The sequence below is a fragment of the Nannospalax galili genome, unplaced genomic scaffold (genome assembly GCF_000622305.1).
Source record: "Nannospalax galili isolate Female #2095 unplaced genomic scaffold, S.galili_v1.0 scaffold294, whole genome shotgun sequence".
NCBI classification, from domain to species: domain Eukaryota; kingdom Metazoa; phylum Chordata; class Mammalia; order Rodentia; family Spalacidae; genus Nannospalax; species Nannospalax galili.
In genome coordinates this window covers 159,452-182,761 of record NW_008335053.1, presented here as the reverse complement: position 1 = coordinate 182,761, position 23,310 = coordinate 159,452, and the positions used below count along the sequence as shown (strand labels likewise).

Below are 23,310 nucleotides of genomic sequence, written 5' to 3'. Positions count from 1 at the left end.
CATTTCAATGTTGGACCTGCTTCCAGCCTGAGCTTTCTGCTTCCTGATCTGCTAAAATGTGAAGAGCCTCCTCCATCACATGCTCCAACCACTAAGGATACCACCATGGTGAATGCCACCATGATGGACTGAAATTATGAGTCAAATGTTTCCTCCCTTGTTTCTGTGAGGTATTTTGTCTCAATGATGAGAAAAGCAACTAATACAGAGGACCTGCAGGGACAATCCCTCACCTCCACTCCCAATTGGGCTAGCAACGAATCACTAGAGGCACAGGAAGAGACACAAGGACCTCACGCAGGACCAGCAAGCTATGGCTGAGGCCTTATTTATTTTTGGTCTTTTTGAGACAGGATCTCCCTGTAGCCTCAGCTAGCCTAAAGCTCACTATGCAGACCAGTCTGGCCTTGAACAGAGATCTTCCTGCCTCTGGCTCCCAAGCACTGGGATTAAAGGTGTGCACCACCATGCCCAACATTGAGGCCTTATTTTAATTTTTAAAAAATATTTTTTATTATTTTTATTTTATGTGTGTAAGTGTATTGCCTGCATGTATGTGAGTGCGCCCATGTCATACAATGCTGCAGTGGTCAGAAGAGGGCTTCAGATTCCCCTGGAACTGGAGTTAAGGACAGTTTGTAGCTGCCATGTGGGTCCTCTGTACAAACAGTCAGTGTTCTTAACCACTGAGCCATCTCTCCAGCCCCTGAGGCCTTATTTTAATAATGAGGAAGCTGAGACCCAGAAGTAAATGGTCTACCGAAGGTCATAACCAGCTGCCTAGTGACCCTTTAACAAGCATTGACTAAAAGCAAGGGCCCCTTTCCCATCCTCTCCTATCCCTCCATAGGCCTGAGACAGGGCATTTCTAACTCCTGCAGGGAACAGAGCAAGAGCTCTAGAGAAGGAAGCTTTCTTGGAGGGTGTTTCCATGCCTGCCATTATCACATGGCACATACCTCAGAAATGATCACATATGGTCTATACAGGGGTGTCAATCACCAGATTTACAACTTGGAAAATCAAAATGGTAAAATACCACTATTTGAGGGAAGCAGGGCTGGCAGCATGTGTAGTCCCAACACCACCACATATCTGAGTCAATTCTGTCGCTGCTTTAAATAGAATGGAACATAAGCTAGAACAGTGTGTGTAAGAAGGCAGAGAAGTCATGGCCCCCAGAGCTGGGGGATGGATTGGGTTTTGGTTCTGGGTCCCTAAATTGCCACTTGTGAGAACTGAGGCAAATATACTTATTCTGGTGGTGGTAAAGGGCACAGGATATTTGTTAATCTTCTTAAATCTCTATTTGTTCACTTTGTTCATTTGTTCCACTTGTCATTGGAGGATTAAATGAGATTTAAATGAGCAAAAATATTAAAATTGATAATTTAATATATAAACATTTGTGTATGTGGTAAGTGGTATTTATATGGGTGTGTGTGTGTGTGCATGTGTGTGTGTGTGTGTGTGTGTGTGCGTGTGTGTGTGTGTGTGTGAATGCATGTGGAGGCCAAAGGTTGACATCAGGTGATTTCTTGATTGCTTCTTCACCTTATTCTTTGAGCCAGCATCTCTCCCTGGACCTGGAACTCATCGATTCAGCTAGCCAATGAACTATTGGCCATTGTGCTGGCCAATGAACTCCAGGGATCTGCCTGATCCATCGCCCCAGTGCTGGTGTTACAGATGTGTGCCACCATGTGCCTGGCTTTTTATGTGGATACAGGGGATTTGAACTAAGGTCCTCGGTGCTTGCACAGCAGGTACTTTACTGATTGAGCTCTCCCCTCAGCCCCAGTATAAATATTTCTTTTTAAAAAATCCAAGACATTTTTGGAGCCCACTTTATGAAGATCTCCAGCATTACTGTGACAGACAAGGCTGAAGAGACACCATTTCCATTCAACACCTCAGGTGGGCCCTGAACACCTGTTGGAGTGACTCAAGAGCTGTCACCTGGAGGTACAGCTCTAGGGACACTTTCACAGATTATCTTGTGTAAATGGCACCCCCTTTAAGCACAATAGGGCCCCTTGAGTTTGTGTGGCAAGACAGGAGACTGACATGAACAGTGGGCTGCTACCATTAAGCAATTATTGTTTACTAAGTGTGGTAATTTGAGTGAGAAAGATCCCAAATAGGTTCAAATATTTGAACACTTTTTCACCAATTGGTGGTGTTGTTTGGGGGAGGTTATGGAACCTTTAGGAGGAATGGCCTTGCTGAAGGAAGCATGTCACTGGAGCTGTCTTACAAAGTTCACACCTCACCCCACCTGGAACTTTCTCTCTGCTTGTATTTGTGGTGGAAGATGTGAGCGCTCAGCTTCCTGCTGCAGCTGCCATGTCTCCCCCACCATTATGAACTCTTCCCCGAATCCTAAGCCAAAATAAACCTTTGTTCCCTAAGTCACTTTTGGTCATGGTGTAGAAAAGTAACTAATATACTCAGTATGACACAATAGTCTGTAAGTTAGGTGGACACCAAAGGAAAAGGGGTCTTCAAGAAGCAAATTAAATTGCCCAATGTCACATAGCTGGAAAATGGTGGAAGTTGGACTCAAACCCAGGCATAATACTCAGATCTATTCTCTTTAAGACTGAACTTGACTCCCCTACCCAGCCCAGATTTAGGGCTGTACCCTCCCAGATGGACTGCATCTGGGCTCCTATACCCTATACCAAGGCTATGAGGGAGAAGCCTGGTCAAAGGTAGGCACCTTTCTTCAAGAATGCTGACTGCAGCAGTCGCTTGGACTTTGGTTCCTATGGTCCTACACATGGGCCTCTCTAGCCTCAGCTTCTACTCTCCACCTCCTGGCTTGGAGAAGCCTTCTGATACTCTCCCTGTTGGAGTCTTTTCCTTCAGAATACGTTAGTCACAACTAGATGTTCCCCCTCAGTTGTTACCAGCCTTCCTCTTGAATGTAAGCTCTGTAACAGCAGGGACTATGTCTGTCTGGTACCCCCTGACTATATCCTAGCACAGCACAAGAAATACTTAAACTGTGGTTTCTCTGCTTATACTTCTTTTATATTCATTGTTTTTCTTTACTGCACTGGACATGTGCTTTCTATTCTGTCTGTCTGTTTTCCCATTTTCCTTGCTGACATTTCATTTTTCAAATTCCAGCTTGGCAGTCACTTCTTTGAGGAAATCCTAAATCCTCAGGCAACCCAGAAAAAAGGAGTCCTTGCTTTACAGGTCTCCCCTAAGGACCCTCTCCTGCCAGTGAGCTTCTGAAGGGACAGAGAAGCAGCCTAGAAAGGCTTGCAAGACACAGCAAGCTCCAGTCTCAGGATGGCAGCATGGGTGGGGGAGGGGAACCAGCTGGTGGGCAGGCTGGCTTATCCAAGCCCTGGACATGAGCCCTGGGGAAATCAAGGTAAAAGGCAGTGGGGCGGGAGACCCACCCTGCCTATCAATCAGAAGGGACAGGGCAAAGGGATTCACTGCGTGGAGGGAAGCCCATACCCAGCAAGTATCTCAAGTACGGAACTTCCTCCTATCTCAGTCCTTTGGGTAAACACTGTGGAACAGCCTACAACAGCATTTCCAATCCTAAATACCTATGTATGCTTTTGGAAAATTGGTGACTGGAGGACTGAAATTCTCTTTACTTAACATTCTGTAAGATGTCAGGTGGTGGTGGGCATTTGGTAAGGAAATTCAGTGGTCTTGGACTAGTGGCATCCATAGGCACTGGTCCCTAGAAACCTTTTCACCCTGCTTGATCATGTGCTGGTCTGCCAGCCTTTCAGATCCCCAACCAAGGTCCAGCAGAGGCAGCCCAGGAAGGTGGGGGTGGGGCTCAAGCAGAGAGGGCAGCAACCCCAGGAGCCAGGCAGCTAAAGAGGTCAAATGCCCTGCCTGCCGCACCCTCCCCCATCCCAGCTGCCCCAACACAGGGTGTGTCCTTGGCATTCCACCTACTGTACCAAGTGCTGAGGCCATCTGAGCTGAGTGAAGATGTCAGAGAAAACCCCAAATCGGATTGAAGCTCCTGCTCCCCTTTAATGAGGTTCATTATCAGCTGCTCTAATCCCTGTAAAACCCAGCAGGCTGGATTAGGAGCAAACTCTAATCTTGGCCTACGCCTCCTGGCCAGGCAGCCAGCCCGGGCCAGCTGGGCAACAAGCCTTTCAGTCCTGGAGGAAGAGCTAAAAGGGGCAGGTGCAGACAGGCTCCTCTAACACCCAGGCAGGAGTTCTCAGGAAGGACAGAAAGTAGGAAGTAGAATCACTAAGGCCTGTTCCCAGTGTTATCTGGAAACTCAGGGGCTAGGGCACAGAGTACCTTGTTGGCAGTGGGGCAAGCACCTTCTCCAGTGCCCAGGACTATGCTGACTGGACCTTGGGTGAGGCTGGATGCTGCACATTCTGTTTAGACCTGGACAACAGAACTCTGAGGATCAAGTTAAACACAGAATCAAGTCAAACACATCATGCTGATTTAACAAAAATAATTTATTCTACACCCCTCACAGCAGTGGGGATAAAGTAAGAATCATGCACTGTTCTCCCCAGACCCTTTCAATGTCTACCCACTGGCAGAGGAACCTAGAGGAACCTGGAGAGAGGGAGGGAGGGAGGGAGGGAGGGAGGGAGAGAGAGAGAGAGAGAGAGAGAGAGAGAGAGAGAGAGAGAGAGAGAAACACTCCCCTTGCTGTCCTCAACCCAGCACCCTCCACATCCAACCGTTAGCATTGATTTTGGAAACCAAATAAAAGACAAGAGCCCCAGCTCAGAGAAGGAAAGAGCCCATCCTCTCATTCTCTCTCTCTCTCTCATAGCCAGCCCAGAACTAAGGCACTACAGATCCTGGCGTCACCTGTCCCCATCTCAATCAGGCCCATGAGTAAACACCACAGTCCACAGCCCAGTAGCTGTTACCCACCCAGCCTGGCAAGTCTACACCAATCCAAACCTACACTCCTGCAGAAGAAACCTAGTCTGAATGTGAGAGACCAGAATGATTTCTTGAACATTCCAGATCCACCACTAAAGCCAAACCCCATTCAGGTCTGGGGAGCTGGAGACTGGGTAGCCCAGAGAGGTCAGAAGTGATCCTTTTCTTCATGTCGTGAAGGGAGAGGAGTAGATAGAGCCTCAGAATGCAATGAGGAGATCCACTCCAGCCTATCCAGCCCAGGAGTATCCAGTATTCCTCTCCTCTCGATGAGAAACCTTGTGAACTCTGGGCTTGTTTCCCTCAATGTAAGGCCAAGACTAATCAGGAAACATTGAGGCTTCAGTGAGAATAGAGCAGGACTTCACATAAGCTGAAAAACAGGAATTTGGTGCTGAAGCTAGGGCCTGAGCCTCCCTGAACCCCCTGCCTGAGGCTGCTGCACCCCATGCTAATCAGATGAGATTGGGACCATTTTTGTCTTTTGTCTATGGAATCCTTCACAGCAAACCCAAGGGGTTCAGTGGAGCAACTGATTTTCCCGGACTTTCCATCCTCCTAGGCTAGATATGGGACAAGGAGTAAAGAAGAGGCCAGGGCAAGGTCCAGCCCTATGGATGCCAGCTTCCTTTCCTGCCCTCTCCATGGACAGTTCAGGATGCAGGGTAAGCAGTATGGCCCTTCTGAGCCCTCAGCCTGGTCCAGAAGTAGGTATACATGGCCAGTAAGCCCATGAAGGACAGGGAATAGAGTCCCACACAGAGGCTGATATCCAAGTGGGAAAAGCCTCCTCCTAGCACCTGTAGCCACTGGCCTTGGCCCCATACAGCTTGGGCCTCTGGATCCCCTTCAGGTATGCTAGCCAGCTGCTTGGGGCTTCGGCCCCCTCGCCTCAGTTCTAAAGGGCCTTGGAGGTGGTTCACCTCAGCCAGCAATATAGCCCCAGTGTCTCGCTTGCTCAAGTATTGCTGGCCCTGGTGCTGCTCCAGTTTATCCCCCTGAAGCTCTTCCATGTGCTCAGGAGGCCCCTGCCCTGGTGCAGCTCCACTCATCCTGAGGCCTGTGTACAGTTCTGTGGGGCCACTTGCCTCAGGCTTCTTAGTCGGAACATCTAGGACAATGGTTCCAGGAGACTCTGCAGAATCAGTCTCCTCATGACCTAGCACTGAACTTCTGGTCGCCAATTCTAGGACATCCATCTCCAGCTCTGAGGTGGCTGTCAAACTCCGTGTACCCTTCTGGGGGGCTGGTCCAGCTGCAGGAAAGCCTAGGATGATGTTTGTTGGGGAGAAGTGGCCCTTGAGGAAACCGAGGATGGCACCGAGGTCCCACACAGGCACCCCCCTAAGTTCATTGTGGCAGGTAGAACACAGCTCACGAGGTGGCCACTGCACCTTGGGGAACTGGGGGTCCTCACTCGGGGCACCTGGGGAGGGAAGCACACATAGTCTGGTTGTAACACTATGGCCTGCCTTGAACCTCAGACTTCTTTTGTTCAGAATATCAGCTTTTTGGTCTGCAGAAAAGGCTCACCAAGCCTTCAAAAGGATGGGAGATGAAAATGCACGTAAAATCTATCACTCAGCCAGGTCTGGTGGTACAGGTCTACAATTCCTGCTATTCAGGAGACTAAGGAAGAAAGATTTCAAGTTCAAGGCCAGTCTGGGCAACTTAGTGAGACTCTGTCTCAAAATAAAAAGAAAGAAAAAAAGGTTTTAGGACTATAGCTCAGTGGAAGAATGTTAGGTTCAGTCCCTAGTACCACCAAAACGAACAAACAAAAACCCAAGCAACCCCCAAACAAACCAGTCCAGTGCCTGGCCCATAGTGTGAGCTCAACCAGTGGTGCCTCTATACAGGAGGAGGGTTCCTACTCACACACCTTAGAACTCTGCATCTCTAGTATCTTCCCAGTGGTGATCAGGCCCACTGTCTCCCTTGGTAACTTTACTGCCAGTTTATATCCTGGACCAGATATTGGAAAAGGTACCTTCAGAATGATCGTGTATTATCCTAAATGATCTTTGGTTGGTCTGCTAGTATGTTTTGCTTTAGTTTTTTCCTGAAAATTTCCATAGTTTATATAGCAAAGCTACTTTATTTTCACTGGGGCAACTATAGTCTTCAGGTAGGCATGGTAGGATGGGCTGGGTAGGGGGACTTGGAGAAGCCTGGAACACTTGACAGTCCTGGCAGCAGCGCTGCTAGAACCCCAGGCTGTGTTGTTGCACAGGGAATGCTAATCAGTACATCCATCCTGTAGGAAGCACTGCTGAAAGTTTTAATAAGTGAGAAAAGCTGTTGATAACTAGGAAGCAGCAGCTGTAGTAACAGAGATAATACAAACATACAACAGTCATTTGTAGTCAAGTCAATTGCAAGGATTTAGCAAGCAGTCAGGTACCTGCTGTTAGTTGGATCTGAAAGACCCCACTAGAATATGGGGAACTGTCTTGCTTCTGGTTCCCAAGGAAAGGCAGGCTCCTGAGCCTTCAGTGGCAGTTTGGAGTTTGCTGAGGTCATGGGGCTAGAGGAAATGCAGCGTTTCAAGCCAAGGGTAAGGTAGAGGGTAGAAGCTGGCAGAGAAGACACATGTCTTCTTTTCAAAAGCCACTAGGAAACCCCAGGAGAGGGGACCAAGTAGAAGCCTGGGGCCCATAGCACTAGTTGCTCCATCCAGCTGCTTTAACCTGCTCTTCCCCAGCGAGGGCTGTCTGGGAGGCACTCCTTGCTCCTTGGACATGCAGCCTCCTCTCCAAAGATGGCTCCCCTATCAGGCTCTGTGTGTAGGACCCACTATGCCCCCATGTGCATTGAAAAGAAAATGATGTGAGGGCAACTCAGAAGACAACTGCCCCTTCTAGGAACCAGTCCCTGGTGTCTCTTCTCCAGTCTACTCTCTGATGAGACCTTTCTCTGGAGGTGGAAAACACCTGCTTTCTCTTCCCTGTTAACTTGAGAAAGGTCCCAATAGTCAAAATGCAGAGCAGGGGAGGCAGAGGAGACTACAAGCAAGACAGAAGGGTCCTGGTGCAGAGGAAAGAGTACTGGGACTGGAAGACCAGGATCTTACGGTATTACCACCTGAGTTTCCTCTAGAAAGTGGATCTAATGACACTGGCACTGGGTAATAGGGCTGACAGACACGTGAAAGGGTTCTAAGAGCTGAGCAGCACAGGGTTTCATTGAGAAGACAGTGAGTACGTCCCATCTCTGGTCCAATACCCCATCAGCCTTGGAAGTAAAACTTCCTTACCTGAGAGGCGAGCATTAACTCTGTTGTGGCTAGTCCAGAGCCAGAGAACTGCATCATTTGGGCTCCTCACTCGGTGCATGGAGGCAGCAGCCATCTGCTCAAAGTGGCCAGCACAGTCTCGGCAGCCAAAGAAGAACCGAACATAATTCCGGATGGCTTGGAGAACCTCCTGTCCACTGGCTGTAGGGGAAAGGAAACACTGTGCACAGACAGCCTTCACGTTGCCAGCGTCTGCCAGCTCCATCATTGTTCCTTCCACAGACTGCCCTGTCCTCCTCCTCTGCTGTGAACACCCCTGCACAATGTCTCACATTTCCGCCTATGTAACCAGGGGCCTAGTATTCCCTTGCCTACTTCTCCCCTTCCAGGGGTCATTCCAGAGGTGACCCTATCTCCTCCAAAGCTCCTAAATCTCAGTTTCCCTTCTCCACCATCCACTCAGGCCCTCTCTGTTACATTCTTCAGAGGGACATGGAGGCTTTATGTGACATGGCTAGAGAGTGGGCAGGGGCCAGAGCACCGACCCTAGTCCCCATGTTCCTCCTCCACCTATCTGCTTCAGGGCTCCTGTTCAACTTGCTTTCCAGCAAGCCTTGACTCCTTTGGGCACTCTCAGAAGTCCATCCTGCTCTGACCTCCATATCTTCTCATTTATCCCCATGTCACCTCACTCTTTTTACTCTGTTCCCTCCCGAATGGGCTGGCACCAGCAAGGCTCTGTTGACTCTCACACTCTTGCTCTAACTGAAGCCAAGCTTCTCCTGAAGGTATACCCCACCCTCACCCGTCTATGCCTTTCCCCCAGGGCTTGCTGTTGGTGGCTTCTAAACTCTCCTTCCTTCAGAAGGCAACCTCCTACCTCCATCCACCAGGACCTCAGCACCCCCTTTCTGTTGTGTAACATCAGTGCCCACAGCACTGTCCTTTACCTTCTGGGCCTCCTCAGCTCCATTTCTCCTGTACCTACTCCAGGTGCAATTGCCACCTCCCTCTCCCACTTCTCACCTCCTCCAGAATTGTATTCCTGCAGACATTTTCTTTCTTGCTAGGCCATCAGTTTCCCCCTAATAGGAAAACATTCCAACTGGCAAAACAATTAGAACAACAAAATTCCTTCTCTAATCCACTCTATCTTGCTTCTGCCCATTAATTCCAGCATCTTGTATCCTAGTCTCACCATAGCCTAATACAACCAGGCCATGATCACCACAAAATAGCTCTTGTCAAGAGTGTCCTCATCTTGAGAACCTCCAGCACTATGTACACAGCTGGTCTTTCCTCTCTGAAGCACTTTAGTTTTAGGGCCCTCTTGAAAATCTGATAGCTACCCCCTTTCAGGCTTCTTTTGATGGCTCCTCTTCCTAGCAACAGTCTAGACATTGCAGGGCCCCTGGGCCCAGTTCCTGGCACTCTTCTTTACCTTCCCACTGGGAAGCTCACCCAGTCCTACGGCTTTAACTGTCAGCTATATACTAATAGCTATAAAGTTGATCTCTACCCTCTCTTGAACCCTGGGCTCCACTGTGCACATCTCAGCTTGGAGGTCTAATCAGCACTGATTCTGCCCTCCCTCTTGGATCCTTCATATTGTTCAGCACACAGTATCATTATCTACCAACCTTGGACACCACCCTGTCCTCGGTTCTGCAAACACTCCCCAATCCATCAAGCCCTATCAGCTCTGCCTCCAAAACATCCCAGAATCTGGCCACTTTTTCCTTCAGCACACTGGCAACTAAGGTCAGCCTATCACTCCTAAATGATTTCCATAGCTTCCCAACTGGGTGTGTCACCTCCCCTTGACCCACTATGGCCCACCTTCTACCCAGCAACATCCATATCTGTGGCCGTCCCCTGTGAAGCTCTCCAGTGATTTCTCAGAATGTCATCCGAAGATCAATACCCTTTCCCTTAGCAAGGCACCAAAGGTCATGCTTACCTCTTCTGCCTGCCTCCCATTTCAGCCTCGCCTCTCCCACTCCCATGGCCTAGCCACGCCATTCTTTTGGTGCTACAAGCACCAGATTTGTTCTCTGTACCTACCAGTTCTCTGTCATATAGGCTGAATTGTGTTCCTTAAAAGTTCATATACTGAGGTCCTAACCCCCAGAACCTCAGAATGTGGCATTATTTGGAAATAATCAAGGCAAAAGCCATTAGGGTAGGTTCTGGTCTAGTATGGTTGGTGTGCTCATAGGAATGGTAAATTCGGACACAGCCAGGACAAAGGATGACTGAATAAAGACACAGGAAGCTATAGAGAGGGGCCTCAGGAGAAACCTCCCTGGCACACCTTGATCTTGGACTTCAGCTTCCAGAATTATGACAATCAGTGTCTGTTGCCTGAGCCCCAGTTTGTTGTATGTGTCTCTGACCCATCCACTAAATGTGGGTAGCAGTAAGCCATCCTGTACCTGTCTGTGTGGAAGGCAGAACAAGGCAGAGTCTGAGACATGGTAGAGTGAGCAAGCAACGAACTTACCTAGTTCTTGCGGGTGGTTTTCACTATGCTGACTTGCCTGCACAGTCAGGAAGTGGAAGAGGACCCACAGGGAACAGGGAAAACCCCGGAAATGTGGCTCACTACCCTGGCAGCCAATCCAATTTACCCTCTCAGGAAGAACAGAGTCCTAAAGGAAGGACACATGTGAATGTGAGTGTACAAACAGAGACAAAAGAGGGTTGGAAGGGAGGGAACAGGAAAAGCTTCCAGGAGCATACAACATCTAGCAAAGGAGGTCTCCCTCTTGTTCTAGCACCTCAGAGGAGGCACTTCTACCAGCTCCAGCCATCAAAGGATTAGCAGATCTGAAAATCCACGACACAGACCAAGTTACATCCTTATTCTAGACTTTAACTGCCCCCCCCCAATCTCTGAAACAGGGGTATTACTCACTGATGTCCCTGAAAGCCTTGACATCTTATAAATTTATAGTTTTTCATGTCTGATAACTGGGCCTGCTTCTGAACATAGCAGTAGGAATAAGAGCCTGCTGTGTGCCAGGCTGAGGAAGCTGCCAAGAGTTGTGGTTAAGAACTCTGCTGTCTTAGTTAGGTATGGTGGCTCATCCTTATAGCCTTCATACTTGGGAAGCTGAAGCAGGAGGACTGCAGTGAGGTTAAGGCCAGCACAGCAGCCTGGGTTGCAAAGTGAAACCTTATTTCAAAACAAAACAAAAGAAGGGCTCTGATGCCTTATGTTTTGCTGCTTTTAGTCCCAACCACTTATAAGCACTATAGGATCTTAGACTAAACAAGTTGCTTCTTAAATGTGGTTTCTTTATCTGCTAAGTGGAATAATATCTACTTTCCACTATGGTATGAGGATTAAATGAGATATGCTCATAAAACTTAACAAAAGCAGCTTATTATTAGTGGATGAAGAATGTCAGAGGTTACAGTGTTAAGTCCTTCCAGTCCAACGAATTTCAAGGACACTGGTAAGATTTTTACCTGCCTTCTAGACTCACCTCCTTCCTGCTGTCCAGGGCAGCTTTGAAGAAACTGTAGGGAATTTTCCTTCTCTGCTGTCTCTTAAGCCAGTCATTTGTAGAATGCAGGAAATTTTGGACCAAAGGCTGGCCAGGGAAGTACTATGGGTAGGAACAAGTGGAAAATGGAGAGTAAAAAGCCATTCTACAGAGTTTCACAGTCTTGTAAAGAGTGGGAGACTATGTAGAAGTGGGCCAACGTAGTTACTAGAATGTTCAAAACCAACAGGAAAGTATTCTTCCTAAGGTACACATAAGTTCATTATATCTTTGTTCTGGAGTGAGAAAAGGAAGAGACTCTGAGTGGGGCTGGGCCCTGAAGGTCTTTTCCCTCATTGCTCAGGCTATAATGCTGTCCCCAACTACATACCACCATGTGGAGGAAGGCCTGAACACTGTGTCACTTCCTAAGACTACCAGGTATACCGGCCACATATCTTCTCCTCAGGTGGTCTTCCTATGGAGCAACGGATTGACCAACTGGGCTCAGATGGTAAGCCCAGGTAATCAAGGAAATAGCAGCTGTATCTTGGCAGCTGTGTTTCCTAACGGCTAGATTGGCTCTTTTACACCCCAACATCCTTGAAGCTTCAGTTGGGTTTTTCAGAAAAAGGGGTACCAAAGTACTTTCTCAATGACTAATACATGCCAATCAGCAAATATCCTGATAAAGAAGAAAAAACTGCAGGGACATCTTGACCCATTCTCAGTGGTGTGGGATGAAAGGAAGATAGTGCCCGAGAGAAGGACACCACAAGAGGGAAGAATCATTAAAAAAAAAAAACAACAAAAAAAAACACCAAAGGGCTAGAGAGATGGCTCAGTGGTTAAGAGCACTGACTACTCTTGCAGAGGACCCAGGTTCGATTCCCAGCGCCCACATGGCTGCTACAAACTGTCCCTAACTCCAGTTCCAGGGGAATCCGAAGCCCTCTTCTGACCTCCGGGGCATTGCATGACATGGGTACACTTACATACATGCAGGCAATACACTCATACACATAAAATAAAAATTAAAAAAATAAAAAAAACCACCCCATCAAACTTAGAAGTCCACAATGCAGAACCTAATGGGTTTCTACTCCCTCTGCCTTCCTGTTCAGGATCGCCTGCTCTGAGCTCTCTAGGGTGAACTTTCCTCTTTGCTTTGTTAAATAAGCTGCTTAAGTTCGTGTTTCTTGGCTCAGTTCTTTACTTTGAAAAGACAAGAACCAAACCAAACCAAGGAGAAAGCTAGGCTGGCAAAAGACCTTCATTCGTATTCTATGGGCTGCCAATGGGGACAGGACAGCCTGGGGCTTAGGGCCAAGATCCAAATCCTGATAGTCACTCCCAAGGGTCTCAGAGGAACATGAAAAGCTACTTTGACAATAAGTCAACTCAAATTTGATTAGTATCAGCACTTTAAAACCACAAGGACTCAAGGGAAGAGGGTATGTGTGCATGTGAGCACATGTGTACATGTCTAAGTGCACATGGGGTGGGGGTTGGGGGAAAAGAGGAATGGCAGCAGCAGAGCGGGTAGTAAAAAAACCAAAGAGGTAGGCAGAAAAGGGCAAAGATCCTGAGAAACCTGCAGAAAAAGAAAAGAAAAAAACATTGAGAAGGATCCTGGAGATAAGAATGATAGCTAAACAGAAAAGCCTGCTACCAGATCCAGTCCTTTCAAAGCCATTAAACATTCTTACCAAACCTCAGGGGCTGGACATCTTCCTCCAGGCTAAGAAATGGCTAGAAAGATGTGCACTTCAGAATGCTTCCTTCTGGCTAGCTCCTGTAGGCTCTGGGGCCCACATACAGATTTACAGCTGAAAGTCAGCATTTCTTACAGACCTCTGCCTGCTATCCTGACTTGGCACCTTCCTTGCGCCTTCTAAGGCCATGCATGTGTCAGAAGGAAAAATGAATTAAAGGGCTCTGGACTGCAGAGGGCAGGGAAACGTTGGTGATCACATGCCACCCAGTGGCCAGTTCTGATACCTGCTCCACCTGCAACAAAGTAGGTGGACAGAGGGAGGGGCACCACAGTTGAGCACTCTTTCCTTCAAGATTTCCTAGCCCTTGAATGCCAGTGTTTGATAAGTAGGAACAGAGGTTAGATGAGCTGTGGGTGTGAATCTTGCCCTGGGTAAGTGCTTTACCTCTCTAGGCTATCATTTTCTCATCTATAAAATGATAAGCATACCTACAGAGTGTAAGAACTACAAATAAGCAAATAGATGGTACACTGTACAGAGTCTGCCAGCTGTAGACTTTCCTACAGGCAAGGGGCAGCTCTGATTACTCTTCAGGAGAGAAGATGCCTCAGCAAGGTAGAGCCAGAACACCACGTTTGTCAAGGAGATATTCAAGCAAAAGTCAAACAGGGCCTCTACACTTGTTTCAGTCCCTCTGGTCCCACCATGGGGCATCCACATCCCTGGTTTCCCTCAATCCTCTACTCCAAGGCTGCTGTCTTCTCTGAGGGCCCTGACTTCTGGTGGGAGGGCTCCTTCCTCCCATACTCATCTCCTGTGCTTGCTGAGGGTCCCATAGATAGTTCAGGCCTCTACCTAACTTGGGTACTTTGTCTTGCCCCTCATAATGGCTGCACACAGCCTTACTGGGGACCAAACTAAATACCAGCTGAAAGGAGATGCAAGCAGCATAGAAGAAACTACTACTTTAAGAAGACTCCTTTGGAATAGACTGGCCTGGGCTGGGGTGCCCCTCTCATTTAGGTCTGCAGGGCTGGGGGAACACAATGGGACTCTCCTTCACTTTGGCCGGCAGGAAAACAGTGAATGGGGTTGCTTTGGCCTTTTTTCCTGAGTGCTCAAAAGGATCTGCCCCAGGCTCCAGCATTGTGGGATGCAGGCTGTTGGCCTCAGAGACAAAATCTCTATCTTAAGAATGGCTCATTCTACCTTGCTTCAATATTCCTTACAGGGTCTTCTCTATGTGCCACCAAGCCAAAAAGGCCCAGAGTGTGGGGAATGGGTGAAGTAGGGAGAGACAGATGCAGAAGGTTCTTGTTGAGAAGGATGGGCTTAGATCAGCTGAGACTGAGGGAGGCTGAGTCGGTGGCTCCAGCATCTGACTCAGCAAAGCAGAGCAGTACTGGCAGTGGATCAGGAACCAGAGTAGGGAGGTGAGGGAAAAGCCACTCAGTGCCCTCTCAGAGGAGGGATGTGGCAGAGCAAGAGCCCAGGCTATGGCATGACCTTGGGTCCTGGGTCTGGTCCTGCTGGGAGCCATAAGGCATTACTTCAGCGCTTGGGACCCTAACATGGTGGGGGGATACTACTTTACAAAGCAGGTAAGGGAACTAAATGTTTGCCACACCAGGCCCTCAACAACCAGGAACTTTGTTCTGAGAGCAGACACCTTCCCAAGAAGCCACCAGGGATCAAGGTACAGGGCTAGGACCAGGGGTCTGGGTCAGATTGGGAGGAAAGATGGCAGTTCAGAAAGCACTCTTCTTCACTGTTAGTGGCTCTGGGGTTGTTTTCCCAATGACCATGGCAGGGAGTGAGAAGCTATAGTCCAGGGCTTGAGTGAGGTGGAGAACTCAGGCAGAGTAACAGTCACTGAATGGCTGGGCATATTCCCAGGTTTTGGATATCTGGCCCTGTGTCCTTCTCCCTGCCTCACCTGACATGAGGTGGGGAGGTTTCTGGCAGTGTGGACCTGGTGTGGCATGTGGGGGTAAGAAGAGGGTAGCCGTCTATGTGGGACCTGGATAGCTGTGGACCCAGGTGTCTAGTCAGGCCCTGAGTTCCTCAAGGAAGAGGCTGCTGTGTGTGTGACTTCTGGGTATGCACACTGATCACATACGGAACTACAGAGACAAAGGAAGCTGTGGCCCTGCTCACCTTGGCCAATATTGCTACAAACTTTTTCAGGGCCACCAGACGCTGCCCCTCCAGGACTGAGAACTTGCCCACTTCTACCCGTAGGATGTAGTGTAATGCAGATTCCAGGTCCGCCATGTAGATCTTGGAGCTGAAGGTCAAGAGGAAGCAGAAGAAAAGGGGGCATTAACCACAGAGCAAGGGCTGGGGAGGAGTGAAGGGAGTGAAGAGGAAGGAGTTGCTGATGTCATAGTCTCACATGCTAGCACTTGGCTCTGCTAGCAATTTGCTGAGTGCCTTGGGTAAGTAACTTACCCTCTCTGGGCCTCAATTCCTCATCTTTATAGTAGGAATAATATACTGCTCAAAGGTAGGTTTCTAAGAGGACTAAATAAAAACACAGATGTAAACCTCTCAGAAATTCCTGATAGGGAGTAAGACCTTCTCCTCTCCAGGCCCAGAGCCAGTCTCTTCTGTAACGCACTCAGCTAGCCATTAGTGGAAGGTTGAGCTTTATTCTGTTCTGAGCAAAGACTCTTAGAGACAGACAGACAGATCAGCAGTGCACACACATAAGGCTCTGGAAAAGGTGGCCCTCTGTGAAAGTAAAAAGCCAAGAGTTAAGCTACCCACCAAGTCTAGGGGCTGGGTGGTGAAGGGATAGGAGAAGAAAACTATTTCTTTCAGGGCTGATGTGCACACAGCTGCCAGGCCTCAGGTCTCATACCTCCCCAGCCAGCTGTGCCTTCCCAAGTCCACCATGCTTCCATGGGATTGGCTTAAGTTCTTCTGGGAACAGCTTGATTGCTGGCTACCTTTCTACTCCTGCCTCCTGAGAGTAGGGGTTCTGGCTTCAGCACAATAGTGAGCTAGTTCTGTAAGCTTAGGCAACTTCTATTTCTCTGGGATTCAGCTACCTCACCTGTAAAGTCAACCAATCACTCTACCTCCTAAAGGTATAGACTCAAATAAACCAATCACCAAGGTTGAGTGGTAACTACTTATGCTTCACCCTCAGGAAAAGTCCTCACTGTGGTTTCCTCCAGCCTCAGTTTACCTCCCCTCAGGAAGTGGCTTCATGATTGGATGAGATGTAAGGAAGGTTGATTGATAAAAAATGATCATTGTCATGTGTGTGTGTGTGTGTGTTGCGTATGTACTTGTGTGAGGGTATTCTTACCTGTGTAGATGCCTCTGGAGACCAGAGGTTGGCATTGAAATGTCTTCCTCAGTGGCTTCTCCACCTTATTTTTTGAGACAGGCTAATCACTGAACCCAGAGCTCACTGTTTTCAGGTAGGCCTGCTGGCTAGTGAGTCCCTGAGATCTACCTGTCTCCATACCTCGTTACAGATACACCATCATGGGTACCCCATATCTGGCTTTTATATGGGTACTGGGGATTTGAACTCATGTCCTCAGTTCTCTGTGCATCCCTGAATTGGAGGCTCCATTTTTGAGTCAGCACTGAGCTACCTAGTCAGGCATCTTTGCTCAGTATGTAGCTGGGTACCAATGCCAAGAGGTCTATAGCTCCATTTCCCTGCATAACAACAGGATGTTTACTATAAAAGCAAAGCCAAGGAGCTTCACACAAAAAGCAGATTTCTCACACAATTCACACAATTGCACATAAAGACAAGCACTGTCTGGAAAAGTAGTGACACCTGACACATTCAAATGAAGCTGGGTAACTCCAGTCTGGGAGCAGGGACTGCACCTCTCCTATTGAGTTAACAAAGGCAACCACTAAGTTTAGTGTAGTGACTACCTATGCTTTACCCTCACACAATGGTATTGAGCTTCATTCTGTTCTATGAAACTTCTAGGGACAGAAAAACAAACTGACAGTGCACATACACAAGGTCTGAAAAAGCTGGCCCTCAGCAAAAGTGAAAGATCAAAGGTTTAGCTATCCACCAAAGCTGGGGAACTAGGGTGGCCGACAGCAATTTGTTTTTAAGAGCTGATATGTAAGGCTGGGAACAGTGGCACATACCTTTAAACCCAGCACTCAGGAGGCAGACAGATCTTTGTGAGATTAAGGCTGGCATGGGCTACATGGCAAGTTCCAGGCCAGCTGGGGCTACAGGAAGACCTTGTTTCGAAAAGCCAAAAAAAGAGCTTATATGTAAAAATAAATAAATAAATAAATATATAAAAATTTTAAAAAGAGGGAGGTGCTGGAGAGGTGGCTCAGTGGGCAAGGGCACTGGATGCTCTTGTAGAGGACTGGAGCTTGATTCACAACACACTATGGTGGCAAACAACTCCAGTTTCAGGGGATCCAATGCCCTCTTCTGGTCTCTCTTGGTTCTGCCTGCCCCCTCCATTTAGCTTAAACTGGCCTGGACTTCCCTATCCTGCTGACTTGGCCTCCCAAATGCTGGAATTACAAGTGTGTGCCACCTGCCACCATGCCTGGCTTCTACTTGTTCTTGAGTAAAGTTAAGCTTATGCAAAGTGGGTACTAGACAGCATTCCTTCTATATGAAGGCTAATGTATCATGCTATCTAGTAGATCCCACATTCAGCACTGAAGCCCTGGCACAGACGAAGGACAGGCTACCAGTTAACTGTGGTACTCCCACTCAGCAAGATCCTCTTGAGCATGGCTGGCAGTCAGGACCCCTCCTACAATGGCCCACTATTTAGCTGGGTCTTACTCAACTTGCCCTCTAGCTCTAGGCAAGGGCCACAGTCTAGAGAGGCAAAGCACCTAGAAGGGCAGGTGGGCTCTTTAGAGAACAGCATCCATTCTGCTATCAAGAACTAGAGATGCAGTTCAATGGCATAGCTCCTGCCTAGCTTATGCAAGGCTTCAGCTGGGTTCCTAGTACCACAAAGACAAAAACAAACAAGCAAAAACAAACCCAGATCAGCCATGGAGGGGCAGATGTAGGCTATACCCATGACAGGAAAAGGAATGAACAAGACAGTGTGGGTAAAAGGGATGTGGCCTGTGATCAGAGGAGTGGTGGAGATATATCAAAGAGGTGAGGATGTATGAGAACTTGGTGCCCTTACCGGTCTGCAAACTTCCATACTGTGGGTGCTATCTTATCAGCTGTGGCTGGTGCAGCTGTGGTTGGGGGTGCTTCCCTGGTAAGTCCAGACAGCCTCTGCAGGTAGGCTGTATAGAAAGGCCTAGATTCTACCAGCCTGGAAAGAAAGCAAGGGAAAGCAGTAAGAATAAAAGATAAATCCCAGCGCTGACCAATGTCAGGAAAGGAATCAAAGTGGCTCATCTGAAAGGAAGGCATAGAAAGAAATATCTAAACTTGGTTTCATCTTGCCTTTAGTGAAGCCAAAAATCAAGATTCCTATGCCTCACTTTAACCTTTCCATTCACCCACATGCTGTGGAAACCCTCTTTGACATTAACCTGATATAGAACCCCTATCTAGAAAAGCAGGTAGGCCTGAGAATACTCAACTTGCCCTCTGGCTCCAGGCAGGGCCATGATCTAAACAGGCTGAGGCAGAGCACATGGGAGGGTAGGTGCCCCTCTGGGAACAGTATTCATTCTGCCATGGAGAACTGCAGATGCAGTTCAATGCCACAGCCCTTACCTTGCTTATGTAAGTCCTGGGTTGGGTCCACAGTACCACAAAGACAAAAATAAAAACACCAACCCCAACTTCTGCCCATGGACTGCAATGGCTGAGTTTGACTGTCTTCCCTATAGACCAAAAGGTGACTATCCTCAAGACCACCCACCCACAAGCTTGCTTTAGTATATCACAAGGTATCATGATTCCCCAAGGAAATCAAAGGAGTTTGATAAGTAATTTTGTTTTGTTTTGAGTCAGGATCTCTCCGTCGCCCCAGCTGGCCTAGAACTCACTGTGTAGACCAGACTGGCCTTGATCTCACAGAAATCTGCCTGTCTCTGCCTCCAGAGTGCTGGGATTAAAGGTGTATATCACCACATCCAGCTTGATATGTGATTTTAAAAATAATAACATCAACAACAGAAACCAGGTTTTATCAAATTTTTCTGATTTCTCTATCTGGATAAGGAGTCTCAAAGGCAGAAAATATTTCTGAGTACAAACTCTCTTCCTCACAAGGGGCTGGCCAAGCCCACCATCAGTGACAGGATATCCCATGGGAGCACTGCTTGCCCGTTCTGCCATCCTGGTTCAATGTCTATCGATGAGCAGATGGTTCAGGAGTGGCATCATCACAAACAATTTTCTCCTCCACCAACTCCAAGTGAGAAAACAATGCCTCTTCTCCCCTCCAGGCCTGGTATTTTAGGGCTTGCCCAGGATCTAGCCCTCCCAGTCCCCTTGTGGCTATTATGCTTACAGAGTCTGACAGGCCTGGCCCAGGGGCACCTGGCAATCTGGGCTAAGGCAAAGGCAAGTGACTGCCTTGCCTAGCCTCAGTGCAGGGTGATACTAGTGGCCTTGAGGAGCAGCTCATAGGGTACCTATGATAGCCTTGCTCTCCCTAGCCCCTCCTAGTTTCTGCCTGCAGGTCCAGGCTGACATCAATCATCTGCCCAGGGAGGGTACCAAGGCACCATCTGGCACCATTTAATGGCCTATTCAGCAGCAGGAGCCTGACAGCACGGCTAAGCCTAGTTCAATTGTTTTCTCTCGACATTTTGGAACAGGCTATTGTCTGGCTCCTAATGAACTTTTCTGCAATTAGAAAACCAAAGGGAGGGGAGGTCAGGCATGTTTGAGTTCTTGCCAGACCTACAGCCTTCCAATGAGTTTGTATGTGGACAGAGGAGGATGAGGAACAGGGCCAGGGCTGAGTGTGGATGGTTTAGAAGCATTCAAGGCTGAGGCATGAACCCTGAGCTGCAGGGCTGGAGGCCTTGCCCCACACAGAGACATCTGCTTCTCCTACTGAGATGCTCCTTCAGTTCTCAGAAGAATCTTCAGGGAGAAAGAACCTGTCTGCCATGACTGTGACCTCTCTAGGCAGGAAGGATGAGCACAGGAAGGGAGGAGATGGGGGGATACCTCACTCACACAGGGACTCGGGAGACAGAGCCATTCCGAAATAGCAGGTAGCAAGATGGAAAATCAGTGACACCAAACTTTCTCACCACGTCGTCCTCTGTGTTCAAGACCCTGCGCACCACTATGCCTTGGTGCTGGGACAGGTCCAGAGTTACCTGCAAAGACAAAAGAATGTGGAGGAGCTGACCCAGTGTGTGGAGGAAGCCTGAGTACTGGCCTGGGGCTGAGTAGGCACCAGGTGGCAACTGTGTTCTAAGACTCCACACCACCAAGTTCCTCCAACCCACATATTACAGCTGCCAAATACCACCTGAGACAAAGGGCCTTGGAACCCTGCAGACCACATACTTTGTGCATTCTAGAGTAGTATCAACTGAATATATCCTTTCTAGTAAAGGCAATGCATAGAAGGCACAGTAAAATGTAGTTTTATTTTTACTCTTACATTTATAAAGTTTTCTATCTATATTATAGACCAAATTACTCATCAGACATGATGATTTTATTTTTAGGGAGAAATAAGGGAAAATAGTACTGACATTATGTGCTATATTGTGTATTGGATTGCCACATTTAATCTTAAAAATAACACTGAAATAGCAACTTCTGTTAGGCCATTATAGTATGGCTGCCAGCATGTAAAGCCTTTTTTTAAAGAAAGACTCCTAACAAAAGAAGTCTTGAAATCAGACAAATTGCACAAAAGATGAGGGGAGAAAGAAAAATAAGCTTCCTGTGAGAGGAAGGGATGTCCAGGAGAAAGCCAACTGGCCTGAGCCTTAAAAAGCATGGCTCGTCTAACATGTATTAATCACAATCAAGCACAGCAGAGCTGGCCTGTCCCAGCTGCGGATTCCCCCAGGCAGTGTCCAAGAGTCTGGAAGACAGCTTTGGTCAGCAGGTTCAGTACAACAGGAAAGCCATCCTGGCAGAGTCCAGTGATCCTGTTAACGGACTGCTGCTGCTGCTGGCCTGGTCTCCCTAGAGTCCCAGCTGCCTGGAACTCACTATGTAGACCAGACTGGCCTTGAACTCACAGATTCACCTGCCTCTGCCTCCCAAGTGCTGGGATCAAAGGTGTGTGCCACCACACCCGGCATCATGTGACAACTTATACCACAGGCCCAAACCTCTCCTTGACTCAATTTCCTTACTTGAAAAATAATAACGATGATAATAATAACAAATATAAATCTCAGAGGGCTGTTATGAGGATTGCAGTGGTAAAATTTATTAAAATGCTTGTAATAATGACCAGCACATGGTAGATATATAAGTATTCACTATAAATATAAAGCCTGGGCTGGGAAAATAGCTCAGTGGATAAAGTACTTGCTGCATAAATGTAAGGACTAGAGTTGGAATCCCTAGAACCTAAGTAGAAGCCAGATGCACTTCACATATCTGTGACCTTGGTATGCCTATGGTGAAATGGGAGGCAGAGGCTAAGACTCTCCAGAATCTTGAAGGCCAGCCAGTCTGACATAGACAGCAGTGAACAAGACCTTGCCTCAAATAAAGTGGAAGGCAAGAGGACTGACATCTGCGGTTGTCCTCTGACCTCCACAGAGGCACCATGGCATGCATGTGCTCACATGTGCACATGCACACACACACATACATACATACACACTACATACATACATCACATACAAGAAAAAAAAATTAATTGTAAAACTCAGTCTGGTATGGTGGCACACACTTATAATCCCAGCACTTGGGAGGTGGAGGCAAAAAAATCATGAGTTCAAGGCCAGTCTTAGCTACATGGTGAGTTGGAGGCCAGCCTGGATTATGTGAAACCCTATCTCAAAAAACAAAACAAAACAAAAAACCAAACAAAACTTTCCTATTCTGTCACTGACAGACCAAGGTTAAAGTGAATCATGTCTCCAGCACACACAGCTGTTCTTGTGAGACAAGGGAAGAGAGTCTAATAAGCATTTATCAATCATCTGTGTAACAGGCCTAACCCAAGGCATGGGGAGGGTCCCCAGAGGGGCAGGCATTCTAGGAAAGCTGCTGGCACAGTCTCTCTATTCTCTGTTTTCTCTAATGACCTGAAAGGCCCCAGAGTGCCACCAATGATGCTGGATGACTGTCAGCAGGAAACTGTGCATCCACAGCAGTGTTTAACTTTACCCTTCTCAGGTCTCATCTCCCAACACCGCCTTTGGACATGTAACAAGCACACTGGCACACCCATCTTGTATCTGAGAAAAGCCTCCAAGGCATCTATGGATAAGTCCATGAGTCAGTGACACAGTTCTTTAAACTGGGTAAGGAGGTGGATCTTTATAAAGCACTTACTACGTGAGTGGGCTTTTCCAGCAATAATATGAAGAAACATAACTACTTCTACTCAATAGCTAGGAAATAAGGCTCAGAAAAAGTTGGGCAACTTGACCAAAGAAAGAAAGTCCATGAAATGATGGAGTGGAAATGCAGTCTGCAATACTGGTCAGGGAACCAATTTCCTTATGAGGGACTGGATCATTTCTCATGTTCCTGCTTCCCCCATTTTTTACTCCAATTCTGTGCAGTCAGGGTAGAGAAGAAACAACATGGGTTTTGAGTTAGATAGCTCTGTTCTACGTTACTAGCTGTGTGAGTCTAGACATGCTATTCCATCATCTCAGTTTGTGGGGATTAGAGGCAATGTGTTGGTAATCTAGTTCTAGAAAAACAAACAGGATGTGTTTCTTTCAGTTTCAAAGAGAACAGATACAAAGCTTTTAAAGAAAGGTCCTGCTCTACACTTCCCATGTACCCCACCAGAGGTCAGGCAATGCCTAATAAATGCACAATGTGTGCACTGTCCCTCCCTCCCTCCCTCCC

The 23,310-nt window shown here is 47.7% G+C and overlaps 1 protein-coding gene across 2 annotated transcripts in view; it reads right to left on the bottom strand.

Annotated features, from left to right (window-relative positions):
• Positions 1 to 4,607: 4,607 nt before the first annotated feature.
• The window catches only part of Qsox1 (quiescin sulfhydryl oxidase 1), a 41,682-nt gene continuing 22,979 nt past the window's right edge, over positions 4,608 to 23,310 (bottom strand). The window contains exons 6-13 of one of the 2 annotated variants that reach the window (XM_017797310.2): positions 20,482 to 20,627; positions 18,518 to 18,652; positions 15,513 to 15,642; positions 11,638 to 11,760; positions 10,650 to 10,797; positions 8,168 to 8,347; positions 6,000 to 6,337; positions 4,608 to 5,284 (exon numbers count right to left, since the gene is read on the bottom strand). In XM_017797310.2, coding sequence (XP_017652799.1) covers positions 5,276 to 5,284; positions 6,000 to 6,337; positions 8,168 to 8,347; positions 10,650 to 10,797; positions 11,638 to 11,760; positions 15,513 to 15,642; positions 18,518 to 18,652; positions 20,482 to 20,627 — 1,209 coding nt within the window. In that variant the 3' untranslated portion in view covers positions 4,608 to 5,275. Of the gene's footprint in view, positions 6,338 to 8,167; positions 8,348 to 10,649; positions 10,798 to 11,637; positions 11,761 to 15,512; positions 15,643 to 18,517; positions 18,653 to 20,481; positions 20,628 to 23,310 lie in introns of both variants that reach the window. The other variant, XM_008829737.3, reaches the window with a different exon arrangement.